Source organism: Pseudopipra pipra, chromosome 4, assembly GCF_036250125.1.
Source record: "Pseudopipra pipra isolate bDixPip1 chromosome 4, bDixPip1.hap1, whole genome shotgun sequence".
In the NCBI taxonomy this organism is placed as follows: Eukaryota; Metazoa; Chordata; class Aves; order Passeriformes; family Pipridae; genus Pseudopipra; species Pseudopipra pipra.
The window spans coordinates 14,905,233-14,929,237 of record NC_087552.1 but is presented as its reverse complement, the minus strand read 5'-3'; the positions used below and the strand labels follow the sequence as shown (position 1 = coordinate 14,929,237).

Genomic DNA, 24,005 nt, shown 5'->3' with positions numbered 1-24,005 from the left:
GCTAATTATTAGGCTGCATATTGTTGATTGATGTTAGATCAATGGGGCAAACAATGCATCTGAGAACTACTTTGAAAATCAGGTCAGTTGACAATCTTAGGATGTGTTAGATCTTGCTGCTCTCTCTGCAATTCCCATGTTCAGGGTAGGGGTAGCAGGTGATTTGGTTGTTCTACAGCTTCTGTGGAGAAGTCCTGTCTGCTATCCACCAGGTGAAACAGTTTAAGAAAAGTGTTAGGCACACAAAATAGGCACAAACAAATCTCTTGTTGGTTAGAAAATCCTAGAAGCCCTCAGTAAAAATCAAAGGCCTTAGGGGTATGTTTTGTCCCTTCAGCTAATGAGTTTCTGTGAATATATGTGGCATGTCATTTAACTGAGTAATTACAAGGGATTTCACTTTTAAGAGGAATATGTTCTACTTGTAGAATGAGAATTATTCTGGACTCAGAGGACTGGAGCATTTGTAAATTTAAATACACAAATGGTCTAATCCCGTAATATGAACTTCCAGCCCTGCAGTGGTTCTTAGGGAAAAGCTGGGGCAAAGCCTGAGGAGGAGTCAGAAAGAAACCACCTCTGGAGCTTGGCTGCCTGAGGACAGAGTAGGCTGAAGACTCTTGCTCTGAAAAGGGGAAGGTAGAATTCTTGGATAACATCTTTTAGTTATTCTCTTGTTTTACCTCCTGAGAAATAGGGAACACCTTCCAATTTAACACTATCATGCCATTTGAGCTCCTGGGAGGTGAAATCAAGAAAAAGCCTTTCTTGTAGGGGCTGTGAGGAAAATATTTTCTCTTCATTTGGTTCCAGTCTCACATACCAGCTCCCTTCCCTGCCTAGACAGTCTCTGCTAGTCTAGGACTGTTTTGTTTTCAGAAACAATTTTCCCCCTCTGGAAATATTCTGTTATGTTACTGAATCAAAGACCCACATTTCGGGGCAGATGATTTAAATGCAAAACCAGTATTCATATAAGACAGGGGAAAAGCAGGCTCCTCCTGATGGCAAGTTAGAGCAGCATAACCCGTATAGGAAATTTAAGTACAAAGCCAAGTTTTGTTTGCTGCCCCCCCTCCCCTTTTCTTTTTTCTTTTCTGGTTTTTGTTTTGTTGTTGTTGTTTTTATGTAAAGCAGTTAGTTCTTTAGGGTGCCTCTGCTTGTGTTTTTACCTTTCTACAATCTACTTGCGCCAGTATGCCCAGAGCGCACCGATGTTGTCATTCCCAGGTAAACTGTGATATGCCATCTTTGTCAGAGGATGGCCCACAAAAAGCTCCATGCAGTGGATGTGGGCTTCAGGGCTCAAGCTCCCAGCAGTGCCCTGCCTCTCGCTGTCCTGGGTGATGTGGCAGCACTGGGCAGCCGGAGAGCCTTCCTGGGTGGCACTCCTGGCTCCTTGCAAGGGCAGATGGTAGATGTGAGCCAGGCAGTATGGATTTGTGGAGCTGGGTTTCAGGCAGGTGAATTTTCCTCAGACCTACCATCTCAAAATCAGAGTAGACAGAGCTCTTTTGATGTCACAGCACTGTAGATTCAACCAGTTTCCTGCGTGCTTCAAAGTGATTGTCAGTCGCTTCAGCAGGTGGAATGAGCGATTTAGGATGCTGTGCTGGGGACAGGCTGTTACAAGCAGTACCTTGGCCCTGTTGGTCACCTGTGACTTGAGCAATAGTGTGATACTGAACAAATTCACCAGTCTTTTGTCTTGAATGTGAGATCTGTATCCAGTGAATAACATACAAAAAAATAAAAATCTTTGAAGCAGATGGATGGAAAAAAAATGTTGCAAGATACTCCAGGGGTCATATGGCATCAATAATGAGAATGGGGTTTTGGCCCATTCTACTACATGTGAACAAAACCCTGCATTTTCTTGTTGCAGATGTGTGTATTCAGCACATTCAAATGTGTATTAAATAGATTGTGTACTCTATGAGGATATTCAAAAACAAGGCAGAAGTTTTGTGCTGCCAACCCTGTGTTTGGGCAGGAGGCTGGAGGAGGGGTGTCTGAGCACTTGCAAAACCACAAAAATGTGTCAGCAGGAGAAAAGAAGTTTTTACTGATTGTATAGTATTCACAAAATGAAAGATAATCAATGTAGTCATGCTGAAGTATATATGGAGTTAGAACTGAGAAGCAAATTTTCTACTATAAAATAATTTTGGAATTCTTTAAGGATTTAGTTTCTTATGTAAGTAAATGATCTCAGTCAGTTAATTTAAATAGAATCACATTTCTATGATTTGGGTTTTTTTAACCTTAGTGTGCTAGAGTGTGTACTTGTGATTTTGAGGCAGTTTTTTATTATCTGCCCGAGAAAGGTGGTTTTTTATGGTCCTTTTTCTGTATTCACAGTCATTAATAACATATTCAACTCATGAACATTCAGCAATTTATGCACAGTGCAGTTCAGCTGAATATAGTAATATCCCACTCTAACCATTAAAAACAGTTATCACAAGATAACATTAGGTCAAAACACAGAGTAGGCTGTTTAAATTGTATTATTGATTGCTGCTTTCTGAAGATTTTCCTGAGTTGTGTTTAAACCATGTCCTTTTATTTGCTACTGCCTTCTTGAAAAGAAGGCCTGACAACATAATTTGAATTGAGATGTCTTGCTTTTGATGCCAGTTAGAAGTTCATGCTTATATAGTTTCATTTCCTATACAAATTATCTCAAATTATCTAGTTCCAGTCTTTTTAAAGACAAGTGTGCATCTTCAGTTGCATCTTCTAAAGAGGAGAATATTTACCCATCTACTATAGAAGTTACTGTGGAAGTTAATGTTTTTACTGATTAAATATATTAATGCAGGACTTTATATATTCTGGAATTTGTGCAGATGTAGAAAGCAAGAAAGATTTGGGTTTACAACTGGGTTTTCAATCACCTTAGTTTGTGTGTGTCCTGTAGACATTTTGTAGTCTGCCACCCACCCTCCCCAGGGAGTGGATTGGTGGTGTACCAGCTGGTGTGTTCTGTTTGTAAAATGTGAGATGATCATTCCTGTAAGGCTACAGTCCTAATGTCTCTAGAAATGTATTTGGGAACATTGAAAAGAAATAATAGATATAAGAATCACCTTTTTTTTTCCCTATTGTCTAACTCATTTCTGGGCATCTGCGTATTTTCAATAATGCCGTTGCTTTCATGGCTATGTGTATATGTGTTTGCATGCATTAAGATTCTTCTTCAAGAAAAAATTTTACTTGAGACTGAACTTGCTGGATTCCTAGGAAAACAAATCCTTTTTCTCCCTGTATGTAAACCATGGTATTTGACTCCTCTTGAGTATGTATTCATTATCTTAAAATAGAAACAACCTCTCCTCCCTGTGCTCAGAATCAACATTATTGTTGAATTCCCAGGCCTAGGAGAATACTGGTTGCATTGCCAGAAAATAATTTTCCATTCTGTATGGTGGAAGAAACTGTTCAATTAGTACAAAAAGGGTTAATCATATTACCCTTTTGAAAATACCACTTTGTTTTGCCCTTCCCGGGTTTGCAAAAGAAGACACAATCAAATGGCAAACCTGTGTTTTTGTTCCTTTTCAAAAATCCCTGACAAGCCCATGACACAGGCTACTGCTGTAGCTGTACATTTCTATTCATTATTGATGACTTGGGGCCAGGCAGGCAGCACAGAACACAGGCAATATAGATTACCATATTGGGGGCTGGGTTTTGGGGTTTGTGTATACACATGTGCCTGTGTGCATTTTGGCTGGGTTTGGCCTTTGAAATACTCAATTCTGAGTGGAAATCATATCTGAGAATAATAGTGGAAACAGATTGAATGAGTTTTTTGATACATCTTGCTAAAACAATTCAGGGCACTTAGACTAAAGATAAAAAAAGGAATGCATGAGTGAGCTCACTCTCAAACTAATTAATAATAGCTTAACTTTCCAGCGGACTTGGAAACGATCCTGAAAAATCGTGGGGGATTTGGAGGGCATTTCTCACCTTACAGAGTGCAGTTAGCACCTTGGCTGATGAGACTTTTTCCTGACAAAACCAATGTAATCTGTCTAATTAATAACAATAATTATAGACAGACTATGCTGTTGGTTTGATATGGGGTGGGGGGGGATAGTATCTCATTTGATGGATGCCACAGACCAAGCCTACAGTTTGGGTGAGCATGACAATTATGCCAGCGCTTTAGTGATACATTTTTAAGTGGTATTTCTGAATAGCTGGTCACCAAGAGACTTTTGCAATGCTAAGATAGTGTTTTAGTACTACTGATGCATAATTAATCCATATAGGTTTTTATTGGCACAGTGCTCCTGCCATTATATAAAGTTTTTATTTTCTTGTTTAAGTCAAAGAAGTGTTCAGTGTTTTATTCTTGCACTGTTTGAGGTTCTTGGCTTGAAGAAGTAGGGAGACAGCAGTTAATTTAAACGTAGTGTTTATGTTAACAAGGTGTAACATACTTTGGTTCATATATTGATGGCGTCTTTATACAGAAACTGTTCTGCTTAAATAATTTTCTGTTATGTGGATAGCTATAGAAGGAAATAAGTAGAATCAGTTTTGATAACTGCTTATAACTTCTCATTTCTGTAGAATTTCTGATAACTTTTCTCTCAGGTTCTGTAATTTTTCCCTTATGTTTCTGTTTTCTTTCACTCAACTGGTCATCAAGACAAGAAAAATGAATTCACAGTTTAGTTAATTCAAAGCCTATTCTGTTAAAATATTTTTTTAAACATTGAACAGAATAAAATGAAGAACAGAAAAGGCTTGTAGGGACTTTGCTCTGTTGGATCTCTGACTTCAGACTCTTTTAATTCTGTTTTATATGTAGAACTCTTTAAAGTAAGACTGGTATAGAGCATAAAAACTGCATTGTCTTGCTTTGGAAAGGAGAGGCAAGAAGCCATTCCAGTGGAAGAAGGGCACTAAGCTACTCCAAAAATCAGTGTCAGTCAAAGCAGAATGTTTCCTTAGTGTATTCCTTCCGTTTCTGTGGTCCTGGTTTCCCTTGTTGGAACTTAGTGCTCTTTAATGTGTCTCAAAATATGGAATCAACTATCTGGCTAATTGAACAATACAACTACTTCTGTTTTAGGAGATTGTTTTCCCTGGAAGGTCCCACAGCACCATCTAGTGTGCCATCCTGTCCTACTGTCACATGGGTTTGTGGGAGCAGAGGTGCTGAGGCTGGCATGCTTTGCTGGGAATGGCTTCTTAGTAACTTAAATTAGGATATGCTGATTACTTGGCATACAGCCAAATACAGGAGAAATTTAGATCCTCTTAAAATTTCTTTTGCAAGAAAACAGACTTAAAAATTAAGTTGAAAAACAACTTTTCTTGTAAAACATATATGTAGTAACATGTATGTAACTGCACTTTTGTTTTCTGTTGTACAAAACAAAGGAGAAATTGTGGTGCATCCTTAACACTGTACTAACGTACTTAACATACACCCTGAGACATGGAACTAAGTTTACTGTATCCTTATTAAACTCTTTTTCAAGAAAGTGCCGTGCTTACACCTGTAGACACCCTAATCCTACAAATGATGTGCCTTTTCTCCTCAGTCCCACTGAGATCATGCTACAGGTCTGGGAACCTGCTTGTGTCACAGAAATTACAGGATTGTGTCCAAGTGACTTTTGCAAAGACAAGGGGATCTCTCTAAAAAGTGTATGGGTGTGGATGGTTGAGAAGTTCATTTCTCCCTTTTATGCCTCCTCTAGCAAAGGCCCACCTAACACCAGTGTATAAACTATGCTGACACACAGAATTATAGTGGTCTTGTTCTCTGCTGACACTGCATGAGAATTAAATTTGAATAGGAACAGACAGGGGTGTTTAATGAGCTGGAGTTAGGAAAAGGGTTTGCGTATGAGGAAGTTTTAAAAGGTTTCATTGAGGTGGGAAGTAAAGGGGAGGAAACAGGTCTTTGAGGCCAGGAATGAATGTCAGCAAAAGCTATTGAAGAGGAAATGGGAAGAGGAAAATGTTGCTCCAACAGGCTCAACAGGATCATTGAATGCACTGGAGATGTTAGCCAGACAGCTGAGTTTAATATGTTGCACAAGAGACAGCAAAAAGTTGCAGTAAGGTGTTACAAGTTTGGTGAATATGGCTTGATCCTGTTCCAGATATGTGAACAAAGGCCCACAAAAACCTTTGGTCACACACCGTGCTGCGGAGCTGCTGCAGCAGTGAGAGGTTGCAGCACTTGGGAAGCATGGCCAGAAGCATTGCCCCCAGCAGCATCCACCTACCTTTTATAAGAGCTATTCCACGCTCTGCTAGCCAGCTCCCATCTAACTAATGGTTTCAGGATCTTTGATGGAATTCATTTCTGATTCTGACTTGTGTTATATATTTTGTGCATCATTCCAGATACTATTGCTGTATCATCTGCGAAGCACCAAGAAGTTTTCAGAATTCCTTTAAAACTTCAGGGTCCTTACTACTGTGTTCTGAACTGTTCTGTTGCTGCTCAAGAAGCAAATTTCTAATGTGTTGAAGATGCCCTCTGCTGGGAAGCCAGGCAAACTGGGCTTATCTCGAGTTTTACCTTTCTAAAATACTCTTTTCACACTTTGGGTTTAACTCTTAATATGATACCAGAAACTCACCCCTTAACCTTACTTAAAAAAAATGCTTTCTCTTTTTGCTTTTATTCTTTACACTCCACCTGTGACAAACGTATTAGTGTTACTGCCAGTAGTTCAGATCATTGTATTTGTTGTTTCTGTGTTCTGTTTTGTTGAAAGAACCGAATTCTGGCTGCTTGCATTCCTTTTAAATCAAATCCTTTTAAATCATGTTTTTTTCATGCTTGCATAAAATGTATGCAAGAGGAACATCTGCAAAAGTAATTATTAATAAATAGTGGAAGTGCTTTTGATTTCTACTATTATCTGATGCTAGTAATCTTTTTACTGTTACCTCATTTTTCTTTTTTTTGTTTAAATTAACATCCTTTCCCACAGTAGAGGCCACTAGGTTGATACAACAGAACAAAGGTGGTACAGTGTCTGGAAGAATTCACAAAGCTCTATGCATCATCTCATAGTTGATATGAAATCTGGTTTATTTTGTCCCCTCTGATAAATCAAAAGCCATTTTAACATAGTGCTTCTAATTTTACAGCTTTGTTATTAAAATCCAATATTGGCCTAATTGGATGAGTTGCCGCTATTGTTGTGGTATTTATTTTTGATTAAAGTTGAATTAGGGTTATGTGGAATTGCGTTTTCAATTTTGTATTGTAGTATGTTGTCTTGGTGTTGTACAGTGTTTATCAATTTAACAAAAATATGTGAACTTAACTTCATGCTCTTTTCAATATCTTTTCAGATTTTCCAGTTATTTATTATGGGGAGGATGAGTGTATTTAAAATCCTAAAAAACATCAATTCGTAAGCCTCTGTTCTTCCCAGCTTTCAGAACAGTCATTTGGTATATAACAGGACAATAAATAGCCAAGTTACATGTTTTATTTTGAAGTCCTGCAGTTGTATAAGCCTCCTCAGAACCAACAATGTCATTGGAGTAGCTGACAGAAAAGGGATGTATAGAAGGAGTTTTACACTTGAAATTATTTGTAAAATAATTAAATTGGAAAACAAAAGGCAAGCGATTATTTGGCACCAGGAGCTTCTATGATGTCCATGGGGAAGCAACACAGGGACCCCGAAGTTGCATCATGGGGCAATGACTGAAATTAGAAGCACACCATAAAGTTCTAACTTAATCTCTGAGATTGCAAGAGATAAACTCAAACATTTGTGTCATTTATGCAAGCATGAAGTTTGAAAGCACAGGGGAAACATAAGTTTTATTGTGGAAATCAATTTTAACATTTTATTCAACAAAAAATTGTCGTCTCCACTATTATCTTTAAGTAGGTCAAATTAATAGCATAGTTTGTATAGCCATGCTTACAAAAGCTGTTTAAAGAACCCATAAAAAGGTTGTCTCAAGGAGGCTTCTGCAGCCACTGGATCCAAATACTAAGGAACTGAAATGTTTTTGAAATAATTTCTCTTACAATCTTGAAATTGTCATGTTCAAATGGCTTACTACTTGAAAATGGAGACATGAAAAATTCTCAGTTGCCTCTGCAACCCTATTATCAGGCCCTTTTCTGTTTTGCCCCCTCTGTGTTCAGTGCCTTTCACAAGAACTTGCCTAGTCCAAACCTGACTTGTAGTGGTTTTGCCCTTCTGCTTTGGAACCAAGTGTGTATATTTAGCACAGGGGCTTTTATCTTGTTCTATGGAGTCTGTCAGGAGATTCTGCATAGTTCCAGAGTTATGTGGGAACAGGTGGAAAAGGGGAGAAGGCAACTACTTTTGAGGATTTTGGTATGTGAAAGCCATATTTCAGAAAAAAGGAGTAATTCTGTATATATTTTCTAAAATTAGGATTACTGCAAAGCAGTTCAGCCTGGGACTATACTTTAAATCGGTTTATTCAAGAGGATGAATAATGTGGTATCACAGCTCATAAGCAATGTTTTAGTCAGATGTGATGCCGTGAAGTGGAATTGTGGAGCTGGGACCAGTCTGAGGGGTGAGGATAGTGAGAGTCTTGTGCTCCTTCATTTGAATAGACTGGGAGTTGGCTTTGAGTGCTGCCATGGTCTTTACATTCTCTATCATGTTCTTAGAAACACTGAACAATAAGCTTTTTGACCTTTAGGAGTGCCCACTTTTTTTCTTTGTGGTGGTACCAGACTTTTTGAGAACATCCCTTTATCTGTATTCTGTCAGAACTTTGGCACTAGCTGTCTTAGTGCTCACAAACATACCTAATGGAGACCTAGAAGCACTTTTCCAGAGGCAGGGTTCTCTTTTTGAAATGTAAAACATTATGAAGTTGTCTGCAAACTTCTTGAAAAAAAAAAAATTAAAACACACTTCCAAGCACAAAACCAAGGAAACAAAAGACATAAGAAATAGAAATAATACACATTTTGAGGTGAAGTCTCTCTCTTATATTGTAATCATAAAAACTACAGGTTTGCGTTTGGGGTTCTTGTATGTTTGTTTGTTTGTGGGTAGGGTGGAGCATGCAGGGCAGGCTGGGATTTTTTGGTTGCTCTTTCTTTTTCAAAAAATGCTAGAAACTCTTGAAATTAAACCATGAGAAATAGTGCTGTACACAGATGAGGACTGAGTTTGAGTTTTCATTTATGCTTATCTTCTGATGAAATTATCCAGAGTTCAGAGCCATTTTGTTCTCACCTTACTCTATTAATAACTATGGAAATGCTGCCCAGTTAACTTTTTGCTAACCTTTATTGGCCTTATCACATAACATGGCTTACACTTTTACTTCTTTTGTATCCTGCTCTGATAAAGCATTCAAGAACATCTATAGCATTAAGCATGAGTAGATAATTGACTTCAAAAAATACACATTTGTTCAAGCCTTAATTACAAAACCCTTTTTTTTTTCTACTTCTTCTGCACTACTTCTTAAGACAAATCAGATGTGACTTCGGTTAAGGTTTTTCTCACTAGTAATTGCCACATGTGTGTCATACTGATGACCTGTAAGAATGAAGAAAAATTGTGTGGGAAATTTATGGGTAAGGGAAACGAAGGAAAGTTCACATGTATTTCATGCCTCATTACAATAATCCCTACTTGTCTTCTACCATGTGTCCCTCTGGATCTGTGCCCACCTTCCTCTTCCTATTTGCATAATTTCATTCTTAATGATTTGCCATCATAGTTTCAAATTAATTATGTGACTTCCCCTTGCTGTCTGATTTGGCAACCAATTCCATGTATTGATTCTGTATATTTTTTGGAGAATAGACACCTCTTAATATCTGCTCTATAGCAATGTTATACTGGATGAAACTTATAGAAAATCTCTTAAGGTCTTTGTCTTTACAAGGCAAATTAAATGGATCTCCAAGTACATCCTTACTGTTAATATGTGTGTTTATGTACATGCTTCCACACACAAACCTGTATTTAAACTCTCTTAATTAAGATAGGTTTCATTATCCTTACTGTAAAGAGAGATGTGTTTACAGGTATCTGACTATTCAGATTCCTATGTTGTATCAGTGTCTCAGGTCAGGCGGAGATTTTATCTGCCCTTTCCACTAAAATCATTGAAATATATTCAGTCAGTCTTTCACATCAGAGGTGTAAATGGATTTCTTGAAAGTTTTTCTGCAGATAGCAAACAGCAGTCACTTTACAACTTTGACTCCATTGTGGGCAGCAGTCGGAAAGCTTAACACTCCACCCAAACTTTGAAGATGCTAAAACTGTGTAGTGACCTTGCATTCTCAAGGGCAGATGCTCAGCTTCTGCTGGAAGTGCTAATCTACAATCTGTTTATCTCCATACACTGTGTATTTGACAGCACTTGCCTGGAAAGCAAGGCAGGGAAAAGGATCGTCAAATTTAGTTACTCTTTCCTCTCTGATGGTGTTAGTGTCCAATGGACTTAGAAACCATAGCCTTTATTTTAATTTTTAGCTTCCTTTGTGCTTCTCAGCCAGTCATAGTTTTAGAAAGCAGCCACACTGCCACTGTCAGGATATGCTTGTCTTTGTGAAACCTCTCCTGGAGCATGAAATGCGCTGTGTGGAATAACTGTTCTCTCCCACCTTTTCTTTATACTTAGTGAACCAGACTTTGGCTTTACCTTCAAAATGTAAATTGTCACCCGTATTTTCTGTCAGTAGGCTTTAGACTCTATTTATTATTCTTTAGTAGGCATGAATTGAGATGCATTACATAATGCTTATGAGCATATTGAGGAGCATGTTTCTAATGAAGAGGTAATGTGTTGAAGCAGAGTGGTGTCTGTGCAGGGAAGGGTAATGCCCTTTGTTAGACAAATACACCATAGTATGTAAACCCTTCTTCAAATGTGAGGCAGAAACCTGAAGGGAAGGGCTTTTGCGCATAAAAGCGGGTCAGTATTTTTAGGTAACGTATAAGTGGGCTTTACATGCCCAAAGTTTGTTCTTTAGCAGCTCCATCAGTCAGTTGGGTAACAGAGGTTCCTGCCTCTAATAAATCCTGCTTTGCCTGCACCCATCACCACAGCACAGTCACCACAGCACTACTGAGTGAAAAAAACCCCTTTGCTTTTAATGTAATCCCTGTAGCTTTTCAAACTGGCACCCCTTATCAAAATAAAACATTAACATCAAATTACTCTGATTCAGCAACAGCATCTATTTTTTAATATGAACTTGTCTGTTCTGTCAGGTAATTGTTTCGCTTCCCAGGGAATTGTGTATGTGTTGCGAATGGGAAAGTTCAGCCTTGTAAATCCTTTCTGTGGTGAGGCAACAGGAAACTCGCTTCTGATTATTAAAATCACCAGGTTTAATAGCAAAATTTAGCAACAAATTGCTAGAATTGACCTTTTGAACGCTAGATTTTCAACATGCTCAGTCAGGAATCTCTTTATGATGTCTAGCAGGATTCTCTTCCTCTCCACTTACAGAATTATGAAGAAGTGTTACTGTCACAGAGGTGCCACTTCCTTTTGTGACACATTCTTTGAATTAGCAGTGGCTGTTGCTCATTGTGATAATATCACCAAGCTTCTAGAGTATATATAGCAGGTCACAGCTCCCATCCTAAAGAGTAAGGACACTATTTATCAACAAAATAAAGGGGAAGTTTGGTTTGGTTTGCTTTGGCTTTTTACCTTTGCATTTTTTTGGTAGTGTATAAAAGTTCACTGAGGTGTGAAGCGTGTAAGAAATTACTGATGGTGCTGAATCAATGAGTTCCTTCAGATGTAGAGGAGAGCTGGCTGTACTAACCAGCTGGCAGTGTGCTCTCTTCTCCCTACACTCGATGCTCAGTTGGAGTATGGAATGCTTCTGGTGTGTCACCTCCCGCTCCATCCGTGCTCTTCTTGGCTCATGCAGAAGGCCGGAGGTGGAACCCTACTGCAGTGGTGTTCTGCCATGACAAAATTACAGAAGGCTAAGGGAATACTCAGGCACTTGGTAATATTAGAGGTGTACAGTGTAGTTGTTAATGGGGAAAGGGGAAGAAGAGGAAGGTCTGGCTCATGTATTTTTAGTAGTAGTCCATAAAAGCATCACAGATGCTGCTGTACACAAGTGTCAGTTCAGCTCTTGGTGCTTCCTCCCTTCCTTAACTTTTGTTTCTTCCTCTCCTGCTGGTATTCTTAAACACCTATATTTCTTCATATCTGTTATCTGCATTTTGGTCTAGTCCTCCTGTAACAGAAAGTGACTCCCTGAAGCAATTCTTACTGCTCCTACTTCTTCTCTTTTTAGTCTCTTATGATCTATCTCAATTGTGACATTTGTAAAAAGATAAATTATTATGGATAGCTAGGCTGTGGGGCAGTCAGATATGGCATATATTATTTATTTCAAAATATGTTTTTAAATTCTGCAGAGCCTTCAAGTTGCACAGCTTAACTGTTGCCTCCTTGATCCTTCCTGTCTGCTGTAATTTGTGGCATTTATTTGCTGCATTTTGTTTTAGGAGCACAATAGGAACTCTCTGTGGCTAATGGTCTGTCTGGATCTGTGATTTTTTGTGAACCCAGAAAGCAAATACAAAAGTAGTGATTTAAGGTTTTTCTTAATATTAGCTTCCAAAAGATTGAAGTAAAGCTATGTTACTCAAGGTTAAATGAAAAGTAGGAGACAACTGCTTTTTTCATTCAATTGTTTTTCTACTTGTGGCTAAAAAAACCATAAAATAAGCATCCTTTTAGATAAATGTGAGCAAGTTTTGGACCTTTGTCCTTTAAAAATAAAGCTTGTGAATAGCTGAAAAACTAGCTATTCTTGAGACCTATCTGGATGAAGAATAGTCTTGGTTTAGAGAAGTTCCAAGCAAGCTCTGTGAATTAGCATGCATTAAATGATAGAATCATTTTATTGAGCAATAATAAAATATTGAAGTCAGATGGAAGGATGATGGGGAATTGCTATTTGCAGCTATGAAAGTGATGCATGTCATGTTAACTCCCAATCCAAACAACTCATTCTAAGATTTGCTCTCATGAAACTTAAAATCCTCTGTTTTGTCCAATCATCAGCTTTAAACCTGTTCCTTGTCAGTGAAGACAACAAATCTTTTTGCTTGCATCTGCCTGGGGGATGTGGAAAGCTGAGGTGGTCCTGTGTGATTAAATTAGATGAAAGACTTGCCTTCTACCAGTGAGACATGAAGTCTAATCAAGTGAAATGAGTTTTGAGATCTCAGCTCATTTCCTTGGGGAATATCTGCTTACATTACACAGTCACGACACCTAATTCATCACAGTTGATGCAGCTTTTGCTCAGAAGAGGACCTGGGACTGGGTAGCAGGGGACTTGATCACAAGTCTCCCCCTCAGGAGGAGCAGCTTAGTGAAGTTAAGATACAGCACAGTGAGCGAAGAGGTTTAATATATTTTTTAAAATAAATGATCTATATATCTATGTATCAGATCTTTTTAGAATAGAGGGGATTTGGTGTAAAATGGAGAAAGCTAGAGGTGAAAAAAGGCACTTTGTACTGAGTGTAATTTATAAAATGATTGGCATACAAATGTTAAAGAACATACACAGTGAAGAGCGAAGTTGAACTTCTTGTTACTTAATTACTGTGATGTTGGGTGATGTTTGTGGGTTTCCATGTACTAAGGTACAAGGAAGTAAAGCCTATTCTGCTTCCCTGACTAACCAACTGTTTTTGTTTGTTTCTTCCAGGGCATTGTTATAACTCCACTTCTGCTTTTGCTTTTTGTAAGTATTGTGATCTTAATACATCTTCTTACTGGGTAATCTTGCACCTATTAGGCAGTATATTTAAGATACAAATTTGCTTAAAAAATGAAGAAGATTTTTCTGGTCAGTATTTGAAATAAGCTGTCTCCCAGGAAGGCCATCAAAGTGTATCACAATGAATGCAAACATTACTTGCACCTCATTCTAAGAGGACCAAAACCCATTGTTCTTGCAGAATTGCAAAACCATATGATATTAGTCAGTCTGTATAAAATCAAACACGTACCAGGTAGAATGATAACTCAATTAGGAGATCTTTTGGAGAGCCTCCACATGTAGGAGCTGGACAAGATCATACTGTATGACATGTATGACAGGCCAATTGTAAAAGCAATTCAGATAAACAAAGACTTGCTGTTGGACAACTAAGCCCATGGGTATATTTGTGCTAGAGGTAAGCAAGACAAATTACTGAAGCTCCTGTGTATCACTACGTGTGATGCTGCTTCATTCCTGTTAGTTCAAGATTTCTTTTTCAATCATTAGTCTTTAGTCAGGGCCTTGGATCCTGACAGTTCATGGTAGAAGAAAAGGGAGAAACCCAAGTTTTGTCTTCATGCTTATAAAAGAATGGATATTAGTCAGCACATGATGAAGAGGCTTTCACAGATAGGTAGTGGTGCTTTAGTAAATCTCTTGTCAGTTAGGAAGTCTTGGTACTTGGGGATTTGCTGGCACAGTGTGGTGTGGTGCAAGTTACTGACTGTGGCTTTGTGAAGAGCAGGGAAAATAAGCTGAAGCACTTAAAGGATTTCAGGAGAGGTATACGTTGTCTTTTATGTTTATCTTACTAATGGCTTTGTATGTCAGCCAGCACACTGGAAAGGGGAGAAACAATTTGTAAGTGGCACACAAGTGGTGCACTGTTTATGGTAGGGATGCTTAAGCAGCATATGTACTGTACACAAATATAGCAGTGTAAACTGGGATAAATAGTACTGTGAGAGTGGCTGTAAGATTATCAAGTACTGCTTCAGTAAAACTGTGTGGGAAGATTTTTATTTTACTACAACAAATTGGGATTTATCTGATGTAGCTGTGTTTACACACAAACTGCTTTGACTGTATCATATATATATATCGATACACACCAGCAAAGCTTTCAGATATACCTGGGACCATAGACCTACAGTAGGTTGAAAAAGATAACTGCTCTTAAAAAAAATGGGTGTTTTGTTGTTCTTCCACTGAGTACATTGATTCTGGATGGTCTACCTCACTGTTTTCCAGTTTTCTTCCCTCTTGCATGGAATGGGGTTCTTCCATGGGCATTCATCCCGAGACCTGTACCTTTGTTTCTCAGTGACTGAAACTTCAGCTCTTTTTTGCTTTTGTTCACTGGCAGCTTTCACCCTGTTATACCTTATAGAGTTTTAGTAGTCAAAAGGGGTATTTTCTGTAGAAACTGAAATGTTAAGGAAAGATCTGTACATCTCTTTAAGCAAGATTCCTTTGGTGTCTTTATAGACAGATAACAAGATATCCTGTCCCATAAATTGCAGTTTTCACTGTTACTTCTCAGAAGAGGTGGTAAAACTTCATTTATGTAAGAACAGGAAGGCAAAGCATATGTGTCTGTTCTTCCTACCAGCCCTGGAGACATTTGTATGAGAAGTGTGTAAAATGCACAATAATTGTTGGGCGGTTTGTAACATGACTCGGGAGTTGTTTTTCTTGAGGAAGATATGCACATGAATTATTTTTTCATCAGAGTGATAAACAAACTAGTCTGGGGATGAGGGGAGTTACAAAAACTGCATTTTTTTGTCACAAGGCCCAGAACTTGAGCACTTCTCTTGGGGTTTATAAATATTTAAAACTTCTTGAGGTCTTTGCTGAGGGTTTCAGACATGAAGAGCAGCATTCAGGTCAGCCCAACAGCACATCTTGCTTAGATGAGATCTGCCTTCTCTGAAGGTTCAGTTTATCCAGTGGTATGTATTTGGGAGAGCAAACTAAATGTGCATACCCTGATGCACTGTTCTTGTACCCTGACAGTCTGTGGTTTGGACTGCCGAAACCTTTCTTCTCTCACGAACCTCTCTAGTTTTCATTTGAGTTTCCTTGGTGCATCTGGCCTGGCTGACATGTAGTGGATTCAAGCACACAGTTCACAGGTTTCTGTTTCCTTGCTTACAACCTGCAGTTTGATCATTTCATGTGGTACTGTGGACTTACTGCAGAATGACAATGACTAGTAATTTCCTGGTTATCTTTTCTGGACCATTCATTAGTTTAGTCATGCAACTTAGCCTTAGTGCTTAATTAATAAAGGGTGGAATTTTCAAATTTCAAAATAAAACTCCTTTTTACTTCAACAATAACTGAGCTGGGCTTCTGAATACTATTCATAGACCTTTGAAGTCAATGTCATCAATGAATTTTAATTCCTTGGTCTGGTACTCACGAGCACTAACTCTTCCACAGAGTCATGCTATGATAGTCTGAATGCTGTGTTGCATTAGTGATCATATTTGTTAGTGTCCCTGTTTACAGTACATAAAATAACCTTAGTGCTGCCAGAAATTAAATACATTGTTGTCTATTAAGTTGGTTTTGTTATATAACTTAGCTTTTGTTATATAACTGAGGTAGCAGTTGTCGTTTATATTTTGCCCTGTATGCACCAGAGCATATAATGTTCTGAACTGCCTTTCCTGTTCATAATTGCCTAGTAATGTAAATATAAACTGTCTAAACAACATTGATAAAGGCATATTGAAGCTATAATAAATAATGCATTAATACAAATAATTTATTATCTTACATGGATGGTGTTGAACACAAGATCATCAGTTACATTTCGGAAAAGTGTATTTCTACCATGGAATTTTTGGTGTAAAGCTTACTGAAAATTAACAGGTTCTGATTAATTTAATGAAACCTTAAGTACTGTGCATGTAATTACTGGACTGTATCTTTGTGAGGATGCTTAGCTAAAGTTTATGAAGAGCAACTGACTTTGCCACAGATACCTCTGATTAACATTTTGCCTGGTAAGAAGCTATTGAATCTGGCTTCCAGCTACTTTAATCAGCAATATCGTCATCCTCATGTTAACCCTTGTTATTAACAGTTAATATGTCATATTCCCAGCAAAGATGTTACAAATGGGCAATGTCCCATAAACTATATATAATTGATTAGAGTTCATATATGTGGTGAGCTGGAACGTTGAAGCAAAGTGCTGTAAGTTACATCAGTTTCAAGTTAACATGAGGTTACGCTGTTCACATTTCTTTGCAACATTCTGCAATGTTTCATTAATGATGGTTAGGAGGCTGTGTACCAGAGCATTCAGAGAAGGATGCTGTCTGTCTTCCTCTTGTCAGGTCGTATACTTAGCTGAAGCCAGAGGTGACACATCGATCATGGAATTGTTTAAAGTAGAGATATAAGTTTCATTTTATCAAAGGCATCTGGGGGGGAAAAAAAGCCCACCAACTAGAATAAGTGTAGACTAAATTTTGCTTTTGAAAATAACCATATTGCTATCAATAAATAATGACTACGAATCGGTTAAGTTATGGCCGAGGGAGTAAGGCACTTGGGTATGACTGCCCATCTTTACTTATCATATAACTTGTTCTCTGTGTTCAGTTTAGTTATTTCCTTCAGTATTTGTATGATTCCTACATACTACATTCCAACATTGTATGATTCCTAATAATAGTCTATGATTTGAATTCATAAGTATGCTGCATTTGGGCCCATTTATGTTACTAAAAGACAGTTAAATGAAAGGTGTCATCGTACTGTGAAGATAATAGTGCTGTAATCTCTTTGATAACCTCAAGATGTCAACACCTTTTTATGAAGTCTCATTTGCAATACACTATTTCAGGAGCACTGAACTCTGCAACAGTGGCAGCTGTATAATGTCACTAACATGTCCTTAGACTGTAACTTTAGTCATGGAAAACACGAATACGTATGAATGGAGGTTTATTTTCATTGTGGGATTTCACATGCCTTTCTGTTGCGCAGGATGGAGGCCAGCCTGATGCCTCAGCAAGGTAATGTCTCTTGGATTTGCCTTGGAAGCAGCATGAGCACAGATACTGTACTAACACCTAAGGGAATAATGCAGTTACCTTTCTTGCTACTTTCCAGCCATGCTGGGATAAAGTTGCCCTGTCTGTCCTTAAAGCTGGCCGAGCACATGGACTGGCAATTTTACCAAGCTACACAAACTTATGATTTTGTTGAATGTAACAGGTATAAAAATAGAAGCAATCAGTCATCTGCACCTGTTGGAGCCAAATGTGATGCTGTGGGTTTTACGGCACAGTATCCCAGCTCTGCCACCTTCTTGGTATTACCCTTCTGATGACACTCAGTGCTTGACAGATGTGGTCTCTTCAGTTGCTGGAAGCACAGCCAGTTAGCTATCAAATTAACGAACATCCAAGTGTGTGAATCTGTGTATTTTTATCGAAAGACTTAAAAAAGTGTTAGAGATAAGTCAGTATTTTACATTTTTATGTACTTTACATTCTTCAGAAGCATGTCATTTAATGTGGAATGTTAAAGAGCCAATGCAAAATTCATATGTATTTTTAAAAATACACTTGGCAAAGCCTCCAGGTAACTGTCAGGCATTACTCCCCTCTTAGCTGTTTTACCAGTGAAGACTACCATGACATTTGTGTCAAAATGGAATCTTCCCAAGGCTTTATCAGCTTGCTCCTGCTCTTGATTTATTCAGTTATGTTTTCTTTTCTGATACCCTCTCAAATTCCTGAATTTTATAGTGGGTATTTTTATGTTGGCATTGTAGTGGTGATGCTGTAAGTACTAGCAAGTAGCACTGCTGAAAGAATTCAAGAGTAGACAAGTGAAGGAAATTCAGTGCAAGTATCACAGAGGAAAGTGAAATAAAGTGAGTGGTGAATAAGGACGTGAGTGAAATTAGAAGCTGATAGAAATACTGAAAAGCTTTCCCCTGTACTCACAATCTTTAAATTAACACACGGGTTTAAAAGTTATTGATACTCCCCAAATTTTTGCCAAGTCTTCTCCAATCCCATGTAATTCAGATTAATCTTTTTATTGAAAGGCACTGTCAGTACTTTTTTGTTCTTAAACTGGATTTCTCACACTATGCCTTGTTTTTTTCCTCTCAAGCACTTGGTAAATGAGAGTTGATACCAGTCAAATGAATCATTAAATATGCAAATATTTTAGTAGCTGAAAAGCCTTGGAAGTTGATAAGGAAGTTGCAGCTAATGGATTTCACTGGTATGTGACAAAAGGCTGATTACAGTGAGGGGGAAAGGGAGGGGAAGCAGCACAGTGCATTAGCTGTTAACAGATCAACTCATTCATGTAGAAGATTGAAAATGCGTCATTATTTCTACCTGGTTAATTATCTCACAGCTTCCTTTCTTCTTTAATCATTGGGAAAACAAAATTCTTTTATCTGATCCAAAATTTTTACAATTAACCAAAACTTTTTAATGACTGCTGTGAAATATTTGCGTAATCATTTTATTCCTTTTTTCACATTCACCTTTTATGGCTTTGTTATTTAAACTGGGAACAAATAAGAGAGAATAATAGGGACCCTCCCTGTTCCTGACACACACACACAGAATACTGTAAATTTGTCTAGGTAGAAAACTCTAAATATGTAATGCTTCTGTGGAGGACTTGCTCTTCTACTTGTTACTACTCTTGAAATTTTCATCTGTAGAGTGCTAGAGGAGCCTTTCGAGTACACAACCTGCTTCAACACATCAGAAGCTAACCACACATCTTAGCAGGATCATAGAACCAGGCTACCAGGAGGATCCCATCCTAACTCAGCCAGTCCACCTCTTTTCCATGCTGTGCAATTCACTCAAACCTGAGCATTAGCTAACTTAAAAGTAAGGATTTTTGTTCTCCCTCCCCCCTTGCAATACTAGAAACTTGTGTCTCTGACCAACAGAAAATTAATTTCCAGTAAGTATTGGTGGTAGGTGTTTTATACATTTTTCTTTGCTGTCAATGTTATCAGACACCTGAATAGCACTTCTCTGAAATTTATCACCCTGGCTCAGGCTTTCTCTTTCCCAATCTTCAATCAGCTAGGCTGAACAAGTCATGCATTTCTAGTCTTTAAAGTGTAAATACAAAAAACATTGCTAAAACAAATCCCTTTTTCTGAGGTATTTTGTGCACCTGCTCCAGTTTTAATTCCTTCTTCGGCCCAGGTAATACAAGTCCTGCACAGTTGCCCAATGTTCTTCACAGGGTCTTTTCTAGGCCTTGTGCAATGTCACAAGTATCCCCTACCTCTTCTTCTGGTACATCACAGTATTCATGGTTCTTAATTACCATTTATTTACTAATCTGTGTCTTTCCAGTTAGTCATCCCCTTGCTTTCAGCAGAATTTTCAGATGCTAGTCCCTAAGTCCCAGCTCTCCAAGGGTATTAATCATCTAATTCCCATTTAGGTGCTTTTGGGTTGTAAACTTGATCTTGTTTCTTTGCATTAGCCCTCAAGATTATTGTACCATGGTAAAGTGGAAGAGCAGCTCTGGCGTATTTCAGATGAAGAATGGTTATTTTTACAGCTCTATAAAAGGCTTTAAAATCGACAGCTATGTTTGGATTGGATTGGTATTTAATGTGTCACTGGGGAACCCAGGCAGGATCAGGCATCTGTGAGCACTTTAACAAGGGAACCCCAAAATATACAGTCTCATTGCCCAAGCTTGGGGAAAAAAAAGTCAGATTGTCAGCTTTTCCTTTTCTGTACTTCTGATTGTGAAACTTTGATTTTTTTGATTTTTTTTTTTTTTTATTTGGAAACAGAACTGCAGGGTATATGTAGGCAGCTAGATTCTTTTATATTTGTGCCAGATCAATTCCTGCAGCTGCACAAGCATATAGAATGTGCAAGAATTTGAAGAATATACCTAGTTCTTTAGCAGAATGAGGTATTTATATTTAATTTTTAAGAATAACAATGAAAGGTCTATTTGTTAAAATACATGGCTGCCAAACCATTGGGTGTGATCTCTGTTGTACCTTAGCCCCCTTTTGAGAGAAGAGACAACTTGCAGTTTTTTCATAGGCATAATTAAAAGCTTTGTTTTAAAATTTAAACCCATTCTGTAGAAACTCCATTCTCAGTGATATGTTTCCCCTTCCCTTCCCTCTCCACCTATTCGAGGTGACCAATGACTCCTGGTCAGGGGCTGGGATGGCAGCTCTTGGTCAGCATCTTTTACACGGCTTCTCTGCCTTACCAAGATATTGGAATGCTCTGCATGTGATTGCCTTTAAAGCAGTGGGGTAAGAGGAACATCCCAGTGATCAGCTCTGTTTAGATTGATGGGAAATGTTCTGTAGGAGGGACTGCTTCATCTCTTTTGACCTCGTACTTGGAACTGGGAGCTGGGCACTGTGGAACTTGTAGGAGTACATCAGCGCTCTTCCCACTGCTTCCAACTTCCCAGAGCCTCAGCATCATTACTGCCCATGGCAAAGTATTCACTGCAAAGCATTTCCATTTGCCACATACCTGGGTTACTGCGTATTTTTCTGCTGTAGCATAGCATGCTGCAATGACTGGGTCAGAATAAGGGCTTGGCAAAGAGTCCAAAGCAAGGGAGGTCATAGTTCAGCTGGTCACTCTTGTTTGTTGTGAAGGCACAAGGCAGCTGGATCTGGACTGAATGAGAGTAACCAGAAGCAGTGACCATACAGAACTGAACACTAACTTTTAAGACGGTTGTCAGAGTAGCCAGACCTGAAGGTGGAAAAGAAAAGCTTAAGGTGAATACCTCCTGTCAGAGAGGAGCCAGTGCCCCTCCCCACTGGTTCTGCCCTGTTTTCACCCCTGCCTCACTTCCTCCTCGGTGCTCAGCAGCCGAGGAGTCTGAACCTGGCTGATGGTGTGTGAAGAGCACAAAGACACAGCCTGAGGAAGCCTGTTAATTGCAGGAGAACACTGGAAGAGTAAAAGCCACCCCCAAAGGACAACTGCCTCCAAAGTGGACTCAGCGTGTCACTGGGCTGTAATTTGGTGTGACTGGTAGGACGTGTGTTTCTTCTGAGTCAGTGGCAGCGTAGACACAGGAACACTCTATGTGATACCTGCCTGGTCTGCCAGAAAGATAAGAATGGAACATCTGGCTTGTGGAGGCAATCTAGGCTTGGGAGATGGAATTGTCTCATTTTTATGCAAGGGAGATTGGGTTTTGCCCTTTGTTTTTTACCATATCCAGTTAAATATAGCCTTTCAATTAAGGACAAGCCAATGTTTCTGCCACAAACTCATAAAGAAACCCACTAAATAATTTGTCAGGGTTTTTTTTCTCTCGAGAAGAAAGGTCTAGGACTAAATTAGCAAGAATGCTGCAGGTCAGGTTTGAAGTACTGCATGGTGACAGAATTGTTTGGGAAGATTTGCCTGGAATTCTCTTTCTGCTTACTGAGTTGTCCTGTTGATATCACTCTGATTATTTAAGTGAAAAGGGCCTTTCCCCAAGCAAGAATTTTCAGGGTCTTTTTTTCAGTAGTGAGTCTATTAAAGCAGGGTTGGCTTATTAATAAACCTTTTACTGAAATGCTGCTATCCAGAACAGCACATAACGATCTCTTTACAATATCAAACTTCTTTTTAAAAAATGTTTTAAAGTAAGCATAGACAATATGGAGGCAGCATGAAAATTTGTGATTCCTGTTTAATTAAATGGTGCATTTTATCTTCCATAAGTCATTCCAATCAGGTGTTTGTTTTGGTTTTTTTCAGCTATAAATCAGCAGTTAGATTCTATGATGTTTTTACCCCAGTTCTTATAGTACTTCTGTTTGCCAATGAAAAAAGGTTCATTTTTAGGCCTGGATATTATTATAACAAGGATGGCAGACAAATATAGTCAGCCATTTTAACACAGTGCTAATTTTAGTGCAGTGCAGATTTAGGTGGCATTCTTTTTTAAAAAAAAATGTTTCATGACAGCAAATGGAGCACAAACTTAGTTTGATCCAATTAAAACCTGATCACTGGAACAGGCTCCCCAGGGAAGTGGTCACAAGCACCAAGCCTGTCTGAGTTCAAGAAGCATTTGTGCAATGTTTTTAGGTACGTGGTGTGATTCTTGGCGATGGTCCTGTGCAGTGCCAGGAGCTGAACTCAGTGATCCCGATGGGTCCCTTCCAACTCATCATATTCTGTGATTCTGTGAAAATCATTTTTGTTCATTCGGACAGGCAATGCCTGAGAGTCCATGGGACAGCTTAGGGTTGTGAGCCTGATGATTTCACATGCTACAGATGTTGAGAAGATCCTGATCAAATTATGCTTCCATTAGCTGTGTGTCCTTTAGCCTTTTGATTTTTCATCATTGGCCACTCTGTGTCCAGAGTCTGGGTTAAAAAGTTTTGTTCTTCTGTGTGATTGAGAAGCTCCTGCCTTTTCTTCAGCCTTTGTCTTATCTTCTGTGTCTTTCCCAGGGAATAGATTAGGGTTAAGATGATACAAGACTTGATAGACATTATCTGACAGATAGATTCTAATGAAAACCAGTCCACTGAAGTTATTGTCAAAATATACAGCAGGGAAACCAAGGTGAGAAGTCTGTTTGAAGAAGTAATCTCAGTGCCACAGGTGGGATAAGGAAGTCTAACACACTGCAGGGCATGAAGGGAGGGCAGAGCAAACACTATGCTCCAAACCTCTGTGCCCAGGTGAGTTATAGCAGAGTGTCAGGACCTCCTAAGGACCCCAGAAAAAAAGCTATGCTGTACAGAGATCCATGCTATTCTATACGAACTAATGGGAGGTGCAGGAGACTGGCAGAAGAATATGATTCTCAAGTATCAACTGAAAGAGGGTCAAAAATACACAGATGGTCATAGAATCGTGCATGGGAGGATTCATATTATAGCAGAAAAACTTGTCTTTTTTTACAAAAAGGAGAGGGTTTTTCCCTACAAACAGGATGTAGTTGAAGAACTCATTTCCTCTGGGCAAAAGGAAAGTTGAATCATTTTCTTTTTTAGTTATTAATTACGACATTTTGGACTGATATATGGATTTCTGTTTCATTTAAAATGTAATCAGGGTGAGAGAGTTACCTGAAATGTCTGCCTTTTTGTGGTCCAGATAGCACTGAATGGGTGAGGTGGAGTTAACAGGGTGAAGAACCATAGGCTGATATCCTGATATAGAGAAGTGTTTTTTTAAATAAAATAATTTTACATTTCTGAGGT

General features: G+C 38.6%; 1 protein-coding gene across 6 annotated transcripts in view; it reads left to right on the top strand.

Moving 5' to 3' along the window:
• SLC10A7 (solute carrier family 10 member 7) overlaps positions 1-24,005 on the top strand; it is a 148,176-nt gene that overhangs the window by 82,948 nt on the left and 41,223 nt on the right. For all 6 annotated transcript variants that reach the window (XR_010429961.1, XR_010429962.1, XM_064651720.1 and 3 more), the window contains one exon: positions 13,718-13,753. Coding sequence is in view for 3 of the 6 variants with exons in the window: in XM_064651720.1 (XP_064507790.1) it covers positions 13,718-13,753 (36 nt within the window). In the remaining 3 variants the exon portion in view is untranslated. Of the gene's footprint in view, positions 1-13,717; positions 13,754-24,005 lie in introns of those variants that run through there.